Source organism: Gopherus evgoodei, chromosome 7, assembly GCF_007399415.2.
Source record: "Gopherus evgoodei ecotype Sinaloan lineage chromosome 7, rGopEvg1_v1.p, whole genome shotgun sequence".
Lineage (NCBI taxonomy): Eukaryota > Metazoa > Chordata > Testudines > Testudinidae > Gopherus > Gopherus evgoodei.
In genome coordinates this window covers 32,383,878-32,398,990 of record NC_044328.1, presented here as the reverse complement: position 1 = coordinate 32,398,990, position 15,113 = coordinate 32,383,878, and the positions used below count along the sequence as shown (strand labels likewise).

Sequence of the window (15,113 nt, the reverse complement as noted above, 5' to 3'; positions counted from 1 at the left end):
TTTTTAATTTATAAGGGGCAGGGGTCACAGAGACTTGCTATGTGAAAGGGGTCACCAGTAAAAAAGTTTGAGAGTCACTGGGCTAGACCAGTGTATTTGTTTTGGCTTTTTGATCTGGTAATCTTTTACATTTTCCAAGTTTGTTAATATGGGAAACACTTATTTGTAGCAGCCTGCAGATTCTGATGGGCTTCTTTGAAGTATCCACTTACATAATAAAGACAGTACTTTGACACCAGTCTACTACATAGCAACAGGAGACAGACTGAGGCAGACATAAAAGCAGAATGCCAATATTTACAGTCAATTAAAATAAAATAAAAAATGTAGATGTGACCTATTTAGAAAGTTTGTCCCCATCTGCCCATGCTGTTTTAAATCTGTTAGTTGCATTGGTTTATAAGAAAGGAAAAATGGCTACAGAAAGGCTAATTAGCATTATAAGCTTTAGATTTTAAAAGTCTTTATTTAACATACAGAGCCATAATTTGAAGTTTTAAAAGTCTGTAAATGCCATGTAACTAAATTACAGCATATGCTATGTAACTAAGTTACAGTGTATAAAAACAATTCAGACAAAAAGGCAGGACAACTTCTTAGAAAATTTGATTTTGCAACAATATATCACTATATACAAAACCTGAAAATGGTTGAGAAAACAGACTGAACAGAAGATCAGAGGTAAGTTTTACAAATGCAATGGTCTGCATTAAATATCTTAGTTCAGTGCTTTTAAAGGAAGCTTAGACTTGGGAAGAGATTGTTCTGTTGTATCCTCCATCTTGGACCTCTCCAAGATGCTTGTAGATTTGTTCTCTTTATCCTTTTTTACACTCTTTTTGTGCTGCAGGGTTTAAAAAAGTTCCCAGTGAGTATTACACCTTTACACACAATGCTAAAGAATGCAACATTACTCTCCATTTTCTGGTTGCCACATAATTCTACACACAATACTCAAAGCGTAAAAAATTATACAGGGCAATTTTCTGAAGACATTTGCTAAGGAGATTTATTCTTTAGGACACAAGAGTCTTATGAGCCAAAGGCATTAAGATTTTCTCCTTAAGACCAAAAATAAGATACCTCTAGGAATTCCTGTATGTGCCAAAGAACTAATTTGTTGGAAGTCACTTCTTTTAAAGATAGTTCTTACCATAATTAATGAGAGGGCACCCTTAGCTGCAGTGAGACAAGTTTATAAACGGCACACTTTTATTGCTAATGAAAGCAAACCAACAATTATTCTTCCATCAGAAAGAAGTAAGTCTGAAAGGTTGTGCAGTTAGATTTAAATCTGATTCTTGTATGCAAGTTTAGGTATACCCTTTAGGCTTCTGATAAGTTACCAGTTACTCCTGAGAGAATTCTGTGTCACTGTGTATGCACAGAATTCATGTCCCCCGCAGATTTTTTTTCCCTCTGCAGAAAATATGTTCTGCCACAGAGGCACTGAAGTTACGCTGTTTGTCCACCAGAGGCTGCTGTGGTGCCAGACCAGAGAGCATCCGCCCATAGCAGCCAGTAGCAGATAGGGAGGAGGAGAGGCTGAATTCCTCCCAGTGCCCTGCCTGCGGGGCCAGGTGAGGAGACATGGGATATGGCGAGGGAGTGAAGTGGCACAGAGAGTGGAGCACATGGGGCTGCTGGGGGTCACAGACCGGGGTTCAGAAGGACTAGGGGTTCAGAAGGAGACAGACTGGGGTGGGGGTTGAATGGGCGGGAGGGTGCAGTGCCACATGGGGTTGGGGAGACTGAGTGGAGGTGCAAGATCACCTGGAGATAAAGGAGAGGGTGGTGCGGGGACACATGGGGACCGAGGCAGATGTGCCTGACTGAATGGGAGTGGCTAGGAGTCAGACTGGATCTACACTGGGAAGGACCCCCAACTCCCTGATCCTTCCCCACAAAAAAAAACAACAACAAAAACACTTCTTCCACCCATACCCAACAACCCTCTATGTTCACTCTCAGACTCCTTCCCACCTATTACCCCTGACCCCCCAAAGCTTTTCAACGGCTTCTGAGGGATGCAGGAAATACGTTTCTGTATTTAGTTTAAATGAATTATTCAAAAATTCTGTATTAATACACCCAGTAAGGAATTTATTTGTCAAGAAAATATTTCTTGAATCTTTTTTGTTGTCTGGATTGTTACAGACATACTTGTCAGCAAGTATTTTGAAATAAATTACTAAAATAATTGAAAGTAGTGAAATTATTTTGACAAATAAAATATGCAGAATTTTAAAGTATTTTGGGCAGAATTTTTATTTTTTTGGTGCAGAACTCCCCCAGGAGTAACCAGTTTAGCCCTTTGTGTTTCATATAGGCCCAAAAAAGGTGAAGCATACATGTATTATTAGGTGTTTAAGGATACACCAAACAAATCGTCAGAACATTTGATCTCCCTCACTGAAAAGAATATTGATATTAGTAATCCACATGGACAGCCTTGAAGATTGCCTGTTTAGTTTCCAAGTCACATTGGAGAGGTTATGTTCAGCAGAGCAAGTATTTAATCCCTGGAATGCTGCAGTGATTCACATCCAGATACTTCTTTTGCTAGAGACAGTTAAGAGGTTTTGCAACTCTCACCCTCACTCTTCCAAAGACCTCAACATCTTAAGAGATCCTATAACTAGAGAGTACAAAGCCTTTGAAAGCAGTCTGCCCCTTAGCTATTCAAAAGGGATCATGGGTGAAATTAGAGCAGCTCTGAATACTTTACCAAGAAGAGCCCATAGGCTAACACTAACTAGTCAATAAATAAAACAAAAACAAAAACAAAGTTTACCAGTTCCTTCCCCAATGGAGTTGGGAGTACTAATCTGTTGCAAAGCCATTATGGTAGATATTCTACATCTAATCTAATGCTGAGCAGTTTTATGTTAAAATATATGAGTTGATGTTCCCCCATGGTAGCTGCTGTTTTAAGAAAAACTTACTTTCAGCTCAATTTGCTGGAAAAAAAAACAACTCAATTTAAGGGGGAAATTTATTGGCTGCTTCTTTAAATTAAGATATATGAAGTCTCAGATATTCTGAAGGACTAAGTCTAGTCACAAACCTACACTGACAATGTTACACAAGTGCTGTTAAAAGGCATGTCATTTAACTACTTCTGACCCTATTATAGCAGAGGGACCACACTTCCTGGTCAAATTCAAACCTGTCTGCAATATTTGTAAAATTACCTGGAAAAAGGGAACACCACTATTTGTTTGACAGCACACACTTGTGTCCAGGGAAGATTTATCACTGAAGGTACTTTCATTAAATTCCTGCACCACCTCTTCTTCCTCCAGTGAGTCCTACAAACAGAAGTTTCCAGTTTACATGAATGGCTAAATTCAGAAGGAATTTACAATCATTTGATCAAGTCCCTAAAATACATGGCACAATCTTTTGAGAGATTTATAGATCTTTACATGCGCAACTATCATGCAAAAAAGACCATTTAAACATAAGACTTTGTTTTATCCCATCCTGTGCATTTCCTGAGCTTTGCATGGATACTCACATTGTAACAGATGAGTGCAATGCAGAATGTAAAAGCTTCCAGAACTCTGTTTACAGAGTTGAACTGAAACACCTTTGAAGTGTTGTACTAACTGTTCAATCCCATATCTCCTGGATGAGTGGTTACAAAATGGAGCCTTGTATTTATACCATCTCACGTTTACCTGATCCACATGCTCTACCACCTTTGCTGCACTATTTAAAGTAGCCATGAGTTCTGGTTGCTGTCGTCTCAATTGCTCAAGCAGCAGGTCACGAGGTTCTGTTCTCACAAGAGTCACTGGATACAAGTAGTCTTTTCTCTGTGGAGTTGTCCCTTTAATGAAGTTGATGTAAAAATGAATGGAATTATTAAACACTTCCAGATTTTATTAATGAAATGTAGGAAGCATTCTTTGTAGACATTCTTGTCCATATTAAAAAAAATCCAAGACTATCAATTACTTCATGTTCCCATTAGTTTTGGCTTATGAACTCAGTACTCAAGTAGCTTGTTGAGACCATTCCCCTTCCCATCCCACACTGTGAATACCTGTTGGGATATCCACTTTAAGTTTCTCCTGCAGGAAGGCATTAACCTGAGTCAATCCATATCGTGCTTCCTCATGGAGTATCCGTTTCTGCTCCAGGAACATCTCCTTATCATTTTTAATGTGGTCCAGGAGGCTATTCAGTGACCTCTCTTCATCAGCTTTCTGTCTGTTAATCTGGTCTGTGACTGCAGCAACTGATGCATTACAGCTTTCATCTGCATTCTGAAAGACAGAATACCAAATTAACAAAAAAATTAAGGCTAAGGTCTCTTGCACAACTGGTGGAGCAAGATAAGTTACATTTCAGGTTGTGTCACTAAACTTAAATGTGACCTCAAATTGAAGAGCTTGGCCATGCTGATTTATGTTCATTTTGAGAGCTGTATTTAAAATAATCCATTTCTTGGACATCCTATCCTTTGGGAACAGATGCCAATAGCTAGTCATAGGAACACAGACATTGCTATGCTGGATCAGACCACTGGTTTCTGATTCAGTATCAAGTCTCCAACAGTAAATAGCACTAAACGCTTCAAAGTAAGCTGCAAATAATTGCATATTGGACAATGCTAGGATGAAACACCTGCAAGGGGCTAGGAAGGAAGTTTACATTTTACAAAGCATTTTTAGCCCTTAAGGTTGCAAAGAAAGTATTACAGACATGAAGACATCTGGAATGAATAGATAGTGTTTTCTTCCTGAGCCTTCAGACAACCTGAAACATTTAGCTGTGCATTTTCCTCACTGGGGTGTTAACTCTGAAGTCTAGTGACACTTTAAACGTCAGTATTAAACTAGTTCATTATTTATTTTAGCAAAGGCACGGGAAAGGATTGGGAGTGAAATCCATGGATGGGAGAGCTGTTATAGGGAAGGAAAAAACAGATAGGGAAAAGAAAAATTTGAAAGGAAGAAAAATAAAGGACCCGAAATAGCAGTAGCCCCAAAGGGGAGCATTTTTCACACTGATTGATGCCAAACCTAACATGATAATTAAAAAGTTAGCTACCACTTGAAAGCCATATTCTATACATGATCACTATGCAAACCTTCCCACTGACAAGTCTACTGTAGACTAAGAGGTGCATGCAAGTTTTCAAAGGCAGTGTGCTAAAGTTTTACACCAGTCTATAGGTCATGACTATGGACCAGATAAGTTGGATAATATTTTTATGCTACCCATGAGCAAGAATGCATTGTGTTATGTGCACCAATTGGAGGTGATGTGACACACATCACCTCCATACTGGTACACAACAAAATTAATGTGGTGGGGTGTGGCCAAGGGGTTCGTAGTGTGGGAGAGGGCTCAGGGCTGGGGCGCCTTCAGGCTCTGGCTGGGAGTGTGGCTGAGGAGTTTGGGGTGCAGTGGGGCTCCCCAAGACTATAATGGGGAGAGAGGACCGCCTCCTCCAGCTGGCAGCACCTGGGCTGGGGGGAGGGGCCATCTGTCCCCCGACATGGCTGGTCCGGGGCTGGGCTGGGGCGCCGCGGCAGGCCAGGGGTTTAGGGAGAAGCATCTCTCCCTTTCGCTGCCCTGAGTGCTGCTTAATAGGCAGCTGCATGGCTGCGCAGCTTAGATGGAACTTAGATGGTTAATGTCACATATGAAAAGATTGGGTACATAATGTTACAGGAAACGAGAAGCAAGCCGATCTCTATCCTGATCAGGGGGCCTGTGGCATAACAATAGTACTGTAGAATGATATACAGATGACTTTGGATTTGTATCTACACATATTCTACTTTCTGGTCCTCTCCACTGAGAATTTCATAGTCTAATGAAAAGTTATCGGTTACCTTCTGTAAACACTGAAGTTGTTCCAGCTCACTGTGGGAGAAGGCGATCTGTTCATCAGTAAGGCAGTCAATCTTAGTATTTGCAGATTCAACCCATTCATCTGCCTCCTGACACACTGTGGTGAGAGTTCTGTGAAACTGTTCACAGCATGAAGTGGACTCCTCCAGCAACTTTTTGTCTTCCTTGTTTAACTGCCTGATCTCTCGTGAGAAGTTATCCAAAGATGCAATGTATTTGTTGTGGTGGGAAGTTGTACAACTGACTAGGTCTGTAGTTTGCCTGCATGAACAGATTCATAATATAGATCAGAGTATTTAGAAATGCATATTAAATGCATGATGGTTAGTCTAATTTCAAAGTAAGCCAGATCCAATCCTATTATAATAAGATGCCATTGGAATGTTTTCTATTTAAGATATTTATGCAGTAAAGCTTTCCCTAACCACAGTCTAGTACAGCAGCCACCAACTGGTCAATCTTAGAGGATCTCCCAGTTAATCACAATCTCCAGTGGTGCAGTGGGGCTGCTGCTGAGACAGGCTCCCTGCCTGCCCCGGCCCCACATTGCTTCCAGAAGCGGCCAGCACAGCCCTGTGAGTGCAGGGGGTCTCCCCTCCATGTGCTGCTCCTGCCTGCAAGCACTGCCCCTGCAGCTCCCATTGATGGGAACGGGGAGCTGCGGGGGCAGTGCCTGCAGAGAGGTGCAGCACACAGAGCCACGTGCCTCCCCCGTCCGGAGCTGCAGGGGCTCATTGGCCCCTTCCGGGAATGGCGTGGGGCCGGGGTAGGCGGGGAGCCTGCCTTAGTGGCAGATACATTGTGCCACCGACTGGGAGCTGCCGGAGGTAAGAGCTGCCCGGCAGGCGGCCACACCTCATACCCCCTCCTGCACCCCAAAGCCCCAGCCCTGAGCCCCCTCCTGCACCCCAACACTCTGCCACAGCCCTGAGCCCCCTCCCAGAGCTTGCACCCCTCACCCCCTCCTGCACCCCAATCCCCTACCCCAGGCTCAGCCCAGAACCCGCCCCCTCTCCCAAACTCCAGCCCAGTGAAAGTGAGTGAGGGTGGGGGAGAGCAAGCGATTGGGAGGAGGGGATGGAGTGAGAGAGAGAGGCCTTGGGGAAAGGACAGGGTAGATCCTAGGTTGCCTTTAAATTCAAAGTGATCCTGCATAAAAAGGTTGGAGCTAACTGATCTAGTATTACTATGGGATTTAATAATGTATTACATTAATTTTGGCTAAGATTTTCAAAAGTGACTAATGACTATGGAAAATTAGATCTCTTCCAAGGGTCTCAAGTTGGACCCCGACAAGTCACGGGCCACTTTTGGAAATCCTGAGCTCTAATGTTTAGTTCAGTCAGTGAGCCCATTTTTCAAGTGATAGATTAATTTACTATTGATATCAACTAATTTGCCTACAGAACTGAGTGTAAGCATGACCACTCACAAATGTATAGTTCCTGAAAAAAATGGAACATCTTGCTTGCAAGACACATAGAAGTCTCAACTTTGAGCAGAAATTACGCCCAAATAGCCTCATATGTTGGGGAAATCTGAATCAGGATCTGAGTTTTGTGGCAGGCCCCACTTCTAACAGATGGGACTTGTCCAAAAGAACGTACTGCACAGTAATCTACATTCATGGTAATCTATGTAAGAGAATGTTATAAGTATACAAAAAACAATATAGTTCTTACAGATGGACGTTTTCCTGGACAACAGCAATAGCGGTCTTCAAGTTTCCACTCTTTTTAGATACACCACTTAAATTCTGCTGGGTTTCCTGAACCAATAAATTCAACTGGCTCTGAAGAGAAGCCATGAGTTGAGTTGTGCCCTATTAAGAAAAATGCAGTTATACACCGGACAGGAGTGTTACCTGCCTCAAAGCCATTAACACTTTCAACATTATTAAATTTAATTTAATAGACTTCTCATGGAAGGTATTATATAGCACATCAAAAGGTATAATGCAGTTTAAAGCCATAACCACCAGTTGTGCTCAGGAAAGATGTAAACAATGGATTCACTTAGATTTTGGAGTGTGTTGTGAGCAACAGTTTAGCAACAGCTATAGGCCACTCCAGGAGCAGACATGTGATATTTCCATCTCCCCCACAAAGCTAGAAAAATTGAGGCTGATTAACAGAAATAGGACGAGCAAACTAAATGAATGGGAAACTATGCTCATAGTACTGACTGATGAAGCAAGTATGAAGATCTATTACAGATGAGTTTAAATCAAGCCAGGTGAAAAACACTAGATACAAGATGCTTAATTCCATCTTCTTGCTCTAAGAAAAAGGTGATACCTCTTTAAGTGCCAGCTTTGCCAGCTCTGCTTCTTCCTTTAAATTCTCACAGTCATTCTGAAGTTGAGCCAGAACACTGGTTATATCTTCCTGTAATTTATTCAGAGCGAGAGAGTGTTTTGTAAAGAAGATGCTTGTTTCCTCTTTATGTCCTTCCATCTTTAGAGGGAAATAAATTACATGAAGGTTAGATAAGGAAGCATGAGTTATAGTAGTTGAAGTGGAGGTTTTCATAAACCTAGTGCTATGACCATATACTGGTTACACATATACAGAATCTCTACACCCTAAAGAGCTTGCAGTTTAAAGGCACTACTGGTATGGTGGACAAACCTATGGCAGGTGTTGCAGGTAGGCTTTGCAGAAGTTTGAAGTTAAAGGGAGGTTGGTATATTAGGCAACAGGCTGTTCTAAACATTTACCTTTTCTGTCACAGCAGAACAGGTCTTGATGTTATTCTGAAACTGGTGGTTTACTCCCAATACAAATTCTACCACAGGTACCAGACTACTTAATGCTCTTTCCATTCCAGATTTATGCTCTTCCTGGAAAAGATGGTGGGGAAGAGAATTAAATACCAGACAGCTCCTCAATTCAAGTCTGCAAGAGATTATTCAGACTCATTTGAATATATTCTGGGCCCTGTGTATTCTGCAATTGCAAAATTTGCTCCAGAATCTCCCTTGCTGTAGAATTGTGCTCCAGAATCTCAATAATCATTAGAAAAAAAAAAAAAGTTTCCAGACCTTCTGTTTGGGAAGATAGCCTTGAACATGTGAACAGAGTATAAACCAATACCAAGTACTTCTAAAAAGCCTGCAACAATGGCCCGTCATCTTACTTCAAGCCCTAAAGATTCAGTAACCATGCAATTGAGGGCTCTGAGACAGCTCCTGAACTGAAAGTTATTTTTATTAACTTGACTAGACCAAGTTTATGGAGGCCCTTTAAAAGCAGGAAAGATCCATATTCCCAAAGTAACTCAAGAGCATCTAGATTAACTAACCATCAATCTCTTCAACTCAGCTTTATTTTTTACTGACAGAGTCTGCTGTTCTAGTATTTTTTCAGAAACCCAAGAAGTTTCAGCAGACAGCATTTCCACAACAGAGGCAAAAGATGAAGATACGGCTGATGCAATAACATTAGTGGTTGAAGAGCTGGCAGACAGAAGGTCACCTACAAAGGTAAACAGAACATTACAAACTTTGTAAAGAGTTTTCCCAACAGTCCTATGGCATAAGAGGATAAGGGTTCATGTTAGGATAGGCTAATAATGTGGTACTAGGACAAGAACAAACAAACAGTTTGCCCTGACCAGAAACAGTGCCTCTCATCAGTCACAAGTGTTGCCTACAACACAGAAAATTGAAGTGGATGTTTGGGCATAACCTTTGCTGTATGGGTATGATTACTCAACTTGGACTATCATTGGTGTGAAAAAATTCAGCTCTAGTATTTTAGGTAAAGCCTGGTCCTTATGTCATGTTATATCAATTTTAGGAAAGTCTGTTATTTCTGCTGCATAGAGTTCATGTAAGAAGTCAGAAGATAGACTGATATAAACTTGTTACACTTACCAACTAAATTAGTGTAAGATTCTATCATTTGTTGCTGTTTCAAACTGTTCTCATTAACAGAATCTTGTATTTTGCTAAACAGAGCATTCATTTGTTCTGCAAATCTGTGCTGGGCTTCTGCATTGTGTTGATCAACTACTTTTTTACGATCTAGTTTTGCATGTAGACCAGACACATCTTTTGTTGTTTCTTCAACTGTATTAAGCAACTAAAATAAAATTTAAAAAAAGTTACATTGTCAATCTTCAGATGAACCATTTCGGCCTCAAAACATAACTGAAGGGTGTTTAACTGAGATGATGAAAACTTAAATATATTGTTTAAAGTAGGAGTTGCATCCCTAGAGAAGGGAAGCCAAGAGTTTGCATTAACATGCTTTGTATATCACTACAGTTAATTTCTTAATCCTTGTGTAAACTACGATCAGGTGCTCAGGCATTCAGGAAGTTGCAGACAAGACATTGCTTACTCTTACTAACTTTGAGAAGTGACACACCAATGCTTTAACATCACAGCAACCATTGTCCCAAAAACAGGACAATAGGAAGCAAAGGAGCATGGTGGCACGCTTCACTAGGACTCTGACATTTAGGTGGTTTCTCGCTACTTTTATAGTGAATAATATAGAATTTGACAATGTAGTTTGCCTGCCAATTACTCCCGAGGCATTCTGCGCCAAAAACATAAAATTTCTGTGCCAAAAAAATAAAAATTATGCACATAATATTTTAAAATTTTGAAAATTTTTATTTGTCAAATAAATGTGGAGGCTCCAGCATGGCATTGGGGAGCACAGGCAACTGGCTGCACAGAGGTGGGAGATCACTGTGCAGCCCCACCCCCACCCCCGAACACGGACTCATCAGTGAGACTGCACCCAACCCTAACACAGCGCAAGGACCAGGAGTTCCCCAGAAACATCCCAGGGCCCTGCCTCTCTGTGCCAGGTGCAGCCGGTGCAGGCTCAGCAAGGCAAGATCCAAGCATGGAGGGGATTAGCGTAGGGGGATCCAGGTGTGGATTGAGAGGGTTCTGTGTGGGGAAATCTGGATGCAGGCAGCTCAGTGGGAGATCTAGATGCACAGGGGTTTGGGGGGTTCTGGGTGTAACATAATGAGAATCTGTGGGAGGGGTGTCCAAGTGAAGGTGGTTGGGGCTCTGCAGGATGGTCTGGGTGTAGGGGACTCAGTGGGGGCTCCAGATGCTGTGGGAGTGGGGATTGGTGGGGATCCAGGTACAGTTGGTTGGGGCTCGGTGGGGCAGGGATCCAGGTGTGTGTGGCTCATCAGGGTGGTCCACGTGCAGGCGGAGTGGGGATTCCTGAGGGGGGGGGGGGAAGAGAGATGATGCTCAGTGAGGGTCTGAGTATGTGGGTATCTGGATGCATGGGGGTAGGGCTGATGGGGGAGCAGCTTCCTGTACAAGGATCCCTCCCCCTGCAGCTGAGGTGCGATGGGTGCAGGAAGCAGGACTGGGGAGTTTGCAGAGCTTCCTACAGCTGGATCTGACCTGGTTCCAGATGCCAGGACTAGCAGCTGAATCTGGTGCAGGGTAGGAGCCACCAGCCAGGTCTTCCCCAGGCCCACCCCCTGCCCCACAGTGATTTACTTCTCTGCCAGCTGCCCTGAGCACCGAAAACATACTGCTAGGAGGGTTGCATGACCACTCTTGTGGCTTCCCTTTGTTTCCCCGACAGTAAGTCATTTTTCTGCAGGGAAGCAAAGAAATCTGCGTGGGACATAAATTCTGCGCATGCGCAGTGGCACAGAATTCCCCCAGGAGTAGCCAATGCAAATAAACCATCTCTATTTGTTACAAGAAAGAACTCAGCAGGAATATAGATAAAGAAGAGTTGTAAATATAGATACAGGATTTACCACTTTTGAAGAAAAAGCAAACTTTTCTACAGCAAGTCACTGCTGTAAGAATTAAGAGCAGTACTAAACATGTAGTTATCAATATGTCCCAAAGTGTAACAGTGGCACATAACACTATTTGGTGAGCAGTTCACTCAGTTAGTACAACAAGTTATAGGACTTTACTGCAGACCTCCTCTACAAAGTGTTTGCACCCTAGTTCTCCCTCAATTTTATGGGACAGTTTATCCCATTTAGGGCTGGAGGTCATCCCTCGAGTTGCCATGTAGAATAAGCATTTGCTGATTCACCGCACTCTGGGGTGATGCAGACTGGAAGACACAGGAGCTCAGAGCTTTTAGGGCAGGATGACTTTGAGGAAGGCAGCATGCTGGTTAGTGAATAGTCAACCAAACTGTCACAAACAAACAAACTTGCCATCTCAAGTGATGTCCCCTCCCCATCACTGTGGAGTGAGTCAGTTCATAAGTCTGTTCCAGTCTTCAGTTTTAAGATCAGTTTGCAAGATACTGTACCAGTACAGTTTCCACAAGTCATTCCCTTAAAGATTAAGCATATTATCGATAGAATTGCTTATAGAGTATGGGAAGTTACACCTGCAATTAGTTATCAGAAATGCAATAACCTCGCTAGCAGTGCCATGCAGCTTTTCTTCAGTGCTCTCCAAAGCTAAAGCCACATATTCCTCCTCCACAAGTTGAATCTTGGTTTCTTGCAAGTTTTTCTGAGTGTCTTCCAGTTCTCTTGCCCTGATCTGCAGATTCGTTCTGCATTGTTCAAGTTCATTTTTATTAGCCATGAACAGCTCAGTGACCTAAAGTGAAATTGAAATAATGCGTTAATGAGGAGATATTGTTTTTCAGAATTCTGAAGACCAACTTAGCCATACTTCCAAATCATATATTCATTAAGAAGAATATCTTCTCCCCCAAAAATGTGATTTATGCCAAATTATCAGATGACTGGTTAATTACAAATGCAGTCTCAGTTCTAAGCAGTATGTTTGATATTTGAGACCTTGTACACTAAAGTTGAATACGTCTCAAAACAAGTACCAATGACACTTTTCTCCAAAACAAGAAAAGATGATTAATCACAAGGAAAAGTTCTGTAGAATAATTACACCCACTTAAGGTTCTCCCATTAATATCAGCCTAACCAAATACAAGGAGGAAAGAGATTCAATTAATATTACTTAATTTAGCTAAAGGCAAGACTTGTAACATCAATATTTGATAACTTTGTAGTTCCAGATCTTGGAGAATGTTTCTTATTCTCAGATTTAGCCTATTGCACATGTGCAATGAAAAGTCACCTTTTCTCACACAAACCCTGAAAAGTAAATGCTAATCCATCCAGAAAAGAACATTTTAGAGTCCAATTTTTTGTTGAAAGTCTGTCAGAGCAATGTTAAGCTAAGGCAAGCTTAAAACGCAAGTGCAATATTGCATTATGCTGTTACAAGTTACCAAAGTGAAAAGCCACACTTAGTAAGGAGTTAAGCATTCTTCGCTTTCAAATAATTATTTTTGATTAGGAGGTTTGAAGTTTAGCTTCAGCTTCACAAAACTGACTAAACACACTCTGACTAAGCTTCCTAAAGTACCATTGGAGGTATACAAACAGCCTTTGTTTAGACCGGGTCACAAAGTGCCAGTTTGCTGGAACCAAAGTGTATTGCAAAAGTGAGACTAATTAGACAAACTTTTGTTGAATCTCAGCCAGTGCACCATCAGAACCTTGTTGGCCAGGCAGGTTTTCCTTAGGAAACTTGTCTGGTTCTCTTCCAACTCACCTGGGCTTCAAGGGGCCACAGCTCTAGGGAAGCCTCACCTTGCTAGGGCTTCCAGAATCCCAGCTACACACCAGGGACCCATAAGAAATCTGACTTGGCTGGGGTTCTCAGGACTTCCAAGCTACAAAACATGGAGTCAGGAGCCTGGAGGTCCTGGGACAGGCTGCCAGGATATGTGGTCCAAGGCAGTGACATTCTCGTCAGTTTTGCCAATCTCATTCTGCAGCTGCTAATCTATTCTATTTCAGAAACACCATGCATCTGCTTCTGAAATAATCCCCCCCCAGTATTTCCGGTTTGTCAAAAGTATAGAAAAAATTGGTTTAGGTCAAAATTGGAAACCAAGTTTTGAAATCTCAGTTTCTTGCAAACAAGAAATCCTGAGTTTCAGGCAGCTCTATCTTTGTTCTTTTCTGACTGAACATATTAAATTATGCAAGAACTACAAACATCATCAGAAAGATTTAGATTTACAAGATGTAAACTCACAATGATCAGTTTGGAGTTTCTAAAAATATCACAACACCAAGCTCCTCTCTTTGATCTAGTTGTCCCCTCCCCTCAATTTCTTGTTTGCAGACAAGTATTGTTAAAAGACTTCACTTACTCTTTTCACTTCTTCCTCCATGGCACTAATTTTCTCAATATACTCTGCAATTTGTTCCTCTTGAACTGTCACTTTTCCATTAAGAGCTCTAAAACAATAAGTGTAACATGATTGATTTAATAGTTACCTAATGCTTCTCATGCTGCATGGTTATGGTAACAGTACCTTTACTCTAGTTTCCATATAAACTTTAGAATCATAGACACGTACCACCGGAAGGGACCTCAAGAGGGCATATAGTCCAGTCCCCTGCACTCATGGCAGGGCTAAATATTAAGACCATCCAAGCTGTTTGTCTAACCTGCTTTTAAAAATCTCCAGTGATGGAGATTACATAGTCTTCCTAGGCGATTTATTCCAGTGCTTAGCCACCCTGATAGTTAGGAAGCTTTTCCTAATGTCTGACCTAAACTGCCCATGCTGCAGTTTAAGCCCATTGCTTCTTATCCTCTCCTTAGATGTTAGGGAGAATAATTTTTCTCTCCCTCCTCCTTGTATCAACCTTTTATGTACTTGAAAACTGTTATGTCCCCTCTCAGTCTTCTCTTCCCTAGACTACACAAACCCAATTTTTTCAATCTTCTCATAGGTCATATTTTCTAGGCCTTTACTCATGTTTGTTGTTGTTCTCTGGACTTTCTCCAATTTGTCCACATCTTTCTTCAAATGTGGCACCCAGAACTGGACACAATACTCCAACTGAGGACTAGAGCAGAAAAATTACTTCTCATGTCTTGTTTACAACACTCCTGCTAATACATCCATAATAAGTATTATTCATTCAAATGCAACAAGGATTGGTGCCAGTTTGATTTGGACAGTATAATGTAAAAGAACCACCGTGTGTTTCTTCCTTCAGATGAACTATTTATTGACCAATGCACTCACAGGTATTCTGAGGCAGATAAGAATTTAGAACAGAGGTCCCCAAACTGTGGGGCATGTCCCCCTAGGTGGGCGCAGAGGAACATTTGAGGGCCAGGGTGTAGATAAATCTCTGCATTAAGCATCTTCACATAACTTTCATGACTTTGTATTATGCCTCTATTTTCATACAACTTTGTATCAGATCCTTATATAAAAACT

General features: G+C 41.6%; 1 protein-coding gene across 5 annotated transcripts in view; it reads right to left on the bottom strand.

Moving 5' to 3' along the window:
* Positions 1-434: 434 nt before the first annotated feature.
* The window catches only part of KIF11 (kinesin family member 11), a 49,021-nt gene continuing 34,342 nt past the window's right edge, over positions 435-15,113 (bottom strand). For all 5 annotated transcript variants that reach the window (XM_030568922.1, XM_030568926.1, XM_030568924.1 and 2 more), the window contains 12 exons: positions 14,028-14,115; positions 12,251-12,439; positions 9,749-9,956; positions 9,175-9,347; positions 8,591-8,713; positions 8,169-8,327; positions 7,554-7,693; positions 5,853-6,132; positions 4,052-4,274; positions 3,684-3,835; positions 3,195-3,311; positions 435-844 (listed from right to left, as the gene is read on the bottom strand). In XM_030568922.1, coding sequence (XP_030424782.1) covers positions 719-844; positions 3,195-3,311; positions 3,684-3,835; positions 4,052-4,274; positions 5,853-6,132; positions 7,554-7,693; positions 8,169-8,327; positions 8,591-8,713; positions 9,175-9,347; positions 9,749-9,956; positions 12,251-12,439; positions 14,028-14,115 — 1,978 coding nt within the window. In that variant the 3' untranslated portion in view covers positions 435-718. The remainder of the gene's footprint in view (positions 845-3,194; positions 3,312-3,683; positions 3,836-4,051; positions 4,275-5,852; positions 6,133-7,553; positions 7,694-8,168; positions 8,328-8,590; positions 8,714-9,174; positions 9,348-9,748; positions 9,957-12,250; positions 12,440-14,027; positions 14,116-15,113) is intronic.